The 3,327-nt window shown below is 42.2% G+C and overlaps 1 protein-coding gene across 2 annotated transcripts in view; it reads left to right on the top strand.

Annotated features, from left to right (window-relative positions):
* LOC106527873 (disintegrin and metalloproteinase domain-containing protein 11) overlaps positions 1–3,205 on the top strand; it is a gene marked incomplete in the record, with an annotated part of 29,269 nt that extends 26,064 nt beyond the window's left edge. The window contains 2 exon segments of one of the 2 annotated variants that reach the window (XM_014022888.1): positions 1,571–1,588; positions 1,817–3,205. In XM_014022888.1, the coding sequence (XP_013878342.1) occupies positions 1,571–1,588; positions 1,817–2,106 (308 nt within the window). 2 annotated transcript variants of the gene reach the window in all.
* Between the last annotated feature and the right edge of the window lie 122 nt (positions 3,206–3,327).

The following is a 3,327-nucleotide window of genomic DNA, read 5'->3' on the forward strand; positions in this document are numbered from 1 at the left end:
CCCCCCCCCCCCCCACTTACCCCTCCCTCTTAGCTCAGCTTGTTGTAGTTCTGACAAGGCAGGTCCGAATTATTTCTCTGCCAGGATCCGCTGCACTGCAGCACTTCTCTCAAGTCTGCTAGAACTGACCTGATTTACATGACTGSTGCCACATCCAGACGTTCCCCCTACTTTTTTTTATCCTGATATACAGTGCTGTGTAAACGTTTTAAAGGAGTTAATGCTGCAGGGGAGGAGCTAGACTTTYTTTTTTGCAGGGGTGGCTGGGGTGGTTYTTAGTGGGGGCACATACGAATAAAGAAAAACACTCAAGATGGACACCACAGCTAGTTCCAAAAGGCTCTAATTCAGCTGTTTTAATAAAAAATTGAGCTAAAAGTTTGTGATCAGAGCCAAGACTGATAAAAACACACGCTGAATGCTCRTCACAACTTATWATTCAGTCATTTTCAGACAATCAAAGCTAAAGATTAGTGTAGAAGCAGCAGAAAACAATCTTTGCCCYATTCTAAATGCTAATAGAAAATCCAAGATGGCCACCACAAATTTAAAAGCTAGCTATAATTCAGCTGTTTTAAGCCTTATTGAGACAAAAATTTGTTATGRAATAGCTAAGAAATATCACATGCCAATTGCCAATGCTAATCTCAAATTAAKCTAACCACTAATGTTGATGCYAATTTTACAAAGGACGATAATTTATCCAATTTGTAACACACAACTGAAAAGTTATAGTAGTATCAGAGAACAATCTTTGACAAAATCTAATTAAAACCTAAGATCCCCACCCACTTGTCAGTCATTTCAGGGTGGCATCTAGGGTGGCCAATCAGGTGCCAGGAGTGGCACTTGCCACCCCGGCCTCACCTCTGGCTCCGCCCCTGCATTTCTGAATTAGAACTTTTCCACAGTACATATCTTTTTAGTGAACCACCATAAACTCTCTTCCACGTTAATATCCTTTTATCTCTTTAAGCATCATCCTAACCCCTGTAATACCATCACTGAGATGCATGCTYGCTATTGTTCACTAAAGGTCTGACCTAAAAGGACTGCAACTACCGGTTGGAAAAAAATATGCATTGCATATTAAAAAAAATCTCTATTTGATGATTTGTTGCCTGCAGCCAGTCCTTTTAGGGCCAGAGGTAAGTGTCTGTGCATGTGTGCATGATGAGCTGTAGTTTTATTTTAGTAGTTTGGATTTAATAAGAGTTTCTGCAGTTTTTGTGGGGCTGAGCAGGTCAGAGCCACAACCACTGTAAATCACATGCAAACCCTGCTGCTGCTGCTGCATGTGATAAAGGAGGAACACATGAAATAAATACACTGCACTGACGATTTACCWGTGTTGCTCAGTGCAGAACTGCTTCACTTATTCTAACTAAAATGTTTTATCTTTTTCCTGCACAGCTGTTTTGGCCATGCTTGTTTGTTTGTTGCATTTGATGCAATGTTATTGTTCTGATAATATTTATAGCTTTAATTAAATCGTCTTTCTGTTTTGTTGTGGGTTTAACATGTTTCCACTTTTTTTGTCTCCTTTTTTCCCCGCGCTCATTGGGTGCAGGAACATTCGAAGAGGAAGGTATGAGCTAACAGCACCATTAATAAASCTCAGATCAGATGAGTTTTTGCTCGCAGAAACAGAAATATGTAGATAATTCTGTCCGTTTTAAAGATATCGATCTAAACTTTAGTGTGGTAGCAGCTGCAGTRATGAGATCGTCCGTGAAGTTATATTCAGGGTTGGACCAAAGCAGCCGTCTTCAGCTGCAGCTCTTCTGTTAATCCTCCGTTCGTCCTTCTGTTTCAGATCTGGAGGAGGATAAGACGTCCATCCGTCTTTCTGTCTGTCTCCTGTCCACTCTCGTCTTCCTCCTCGCACTGTGTCGTTTCCACGTTGAAGAAGAGGGGATTAAAAAAAAGTCTTCCATTTCTGTCCTCAACTCTYTCCAAACCTCTTCAGACGATCATTTCCTCCACACCTGCTCCTTCCGTTTGTGCTCCTTTGGGGTCCTTGTTTGTCGTAGTTGGTGGGGGGGCTCCTCACACCATACCAGCCGAATCATCCCCCACACTCAGCTGCTGCCAGCCTGCAGCTGAGGACTGGGTCCAGGCGGCACCTGAAGCTGGAGAGCAGCACTCCTGGCGGGAGGCACCAGGGTCTTCCTCCAGGCTCTGGTGTCTTCTTCTCCTCACGTCTCAGTCTGATGAAGAACATATCAATGGTGGACCAATTTGTTAAGAGACATGTTTCTGATGCCTGCCTGCCTGCCGCTAAGAAGAGCAGCTACCTGGACCAGAGCACAGAGCGGTATCATGTGACARATGATGATGGTTCAGTTCCTCTGAGGTGCATCTTTATACGAACTGTGATCAGTTTTAATCTACACCTGCAAAAGAAATCCTCCAGTGGACTGAAGGACCGATTCTTTGTTCCTAAACTCTCTTTATTCCTCCCAACAAGTTTTCAGGTACAAAAAGACAAAAACAGAAGTTCGGTTTAAAGGTTTTGGGATCATTAAAACAAACAAACAAACAAACAAAACAAAACACATTGAAGAAGCAGCAGTGACCGTAACTTAGTGTTTTAAATGTCCAACAAACATTCCACTTTATCTGTCTTCACCTCCAAAGCTTGTCGAAGGTTTACTCTGTGTGTGTGTGTGTGTGTGTGTGTGTGTGTGCGTGCGTGCGTGCGTGTGTGTGTTCAGGGGTGAGTGTATGAGTGTGAGCTTTTTAAAACGAAGGACCAGAATACGTGTTTACATTCACGCTGAGCGGGAGCTGCACACCTGAACGCTCCTCCTGCGCCCGCAGGTTTTTAATCGTTCGGCTCTTTTTACAACCCTGAAGGAGCCGCGGACACGGCTCCGTACAACGGCAGCACATCCACCGTTTTTAACGTATCGAAAAGAAGAAAAAAACAGAGCACTTATACGCACACCTGTTTGTAAATACGTGCAAAAAAAATCTCTGAATGCTAAATGCAATGTAAGACGCTTTATTTAAAGCTAATAGTTTTGTTTCTGCAAATGTAAAGCTATTTATTCATCTGCAAACCTTCATGCATTTTTAAATGTGGCAAATCATCGTCTTTCACCAAAAAAGGAAAAAAAAACTTTTTGTACGTTTGTCAATAAGCTCAGAGCGAACGCCTCGGCCTCTGAAAACATTAAAACAACCACTGCTGTAAAGGAGATTAAAAGCTTCTGGTGTTTCGGGGGTCCATGGGGTCAGTTTGGTTTGTATGAAGTTTGCACTTTGGCAGATTCACTATTGTTACAAAATAAATAATAAATATTATTATAATAAATATAATAA

This window comes from Austrofundulus limnaeus, unplaced genomic scaffold (assembly GCF_001266775.1).
Source record: "Austrofundulus limnaeus strain Quisiro unplaced genomic scaffold, Austrofundulus_limnaeus-1.0 Scaffold4, whole genome shotgun sequence".
Taxonomy (NCBI): Eukaryota; Metazoa; Chordata; class Actinopteri; order Cyprinodontiformes; family Rivulidae; genus Austrofundulus; species Austrofundulus limnaeus.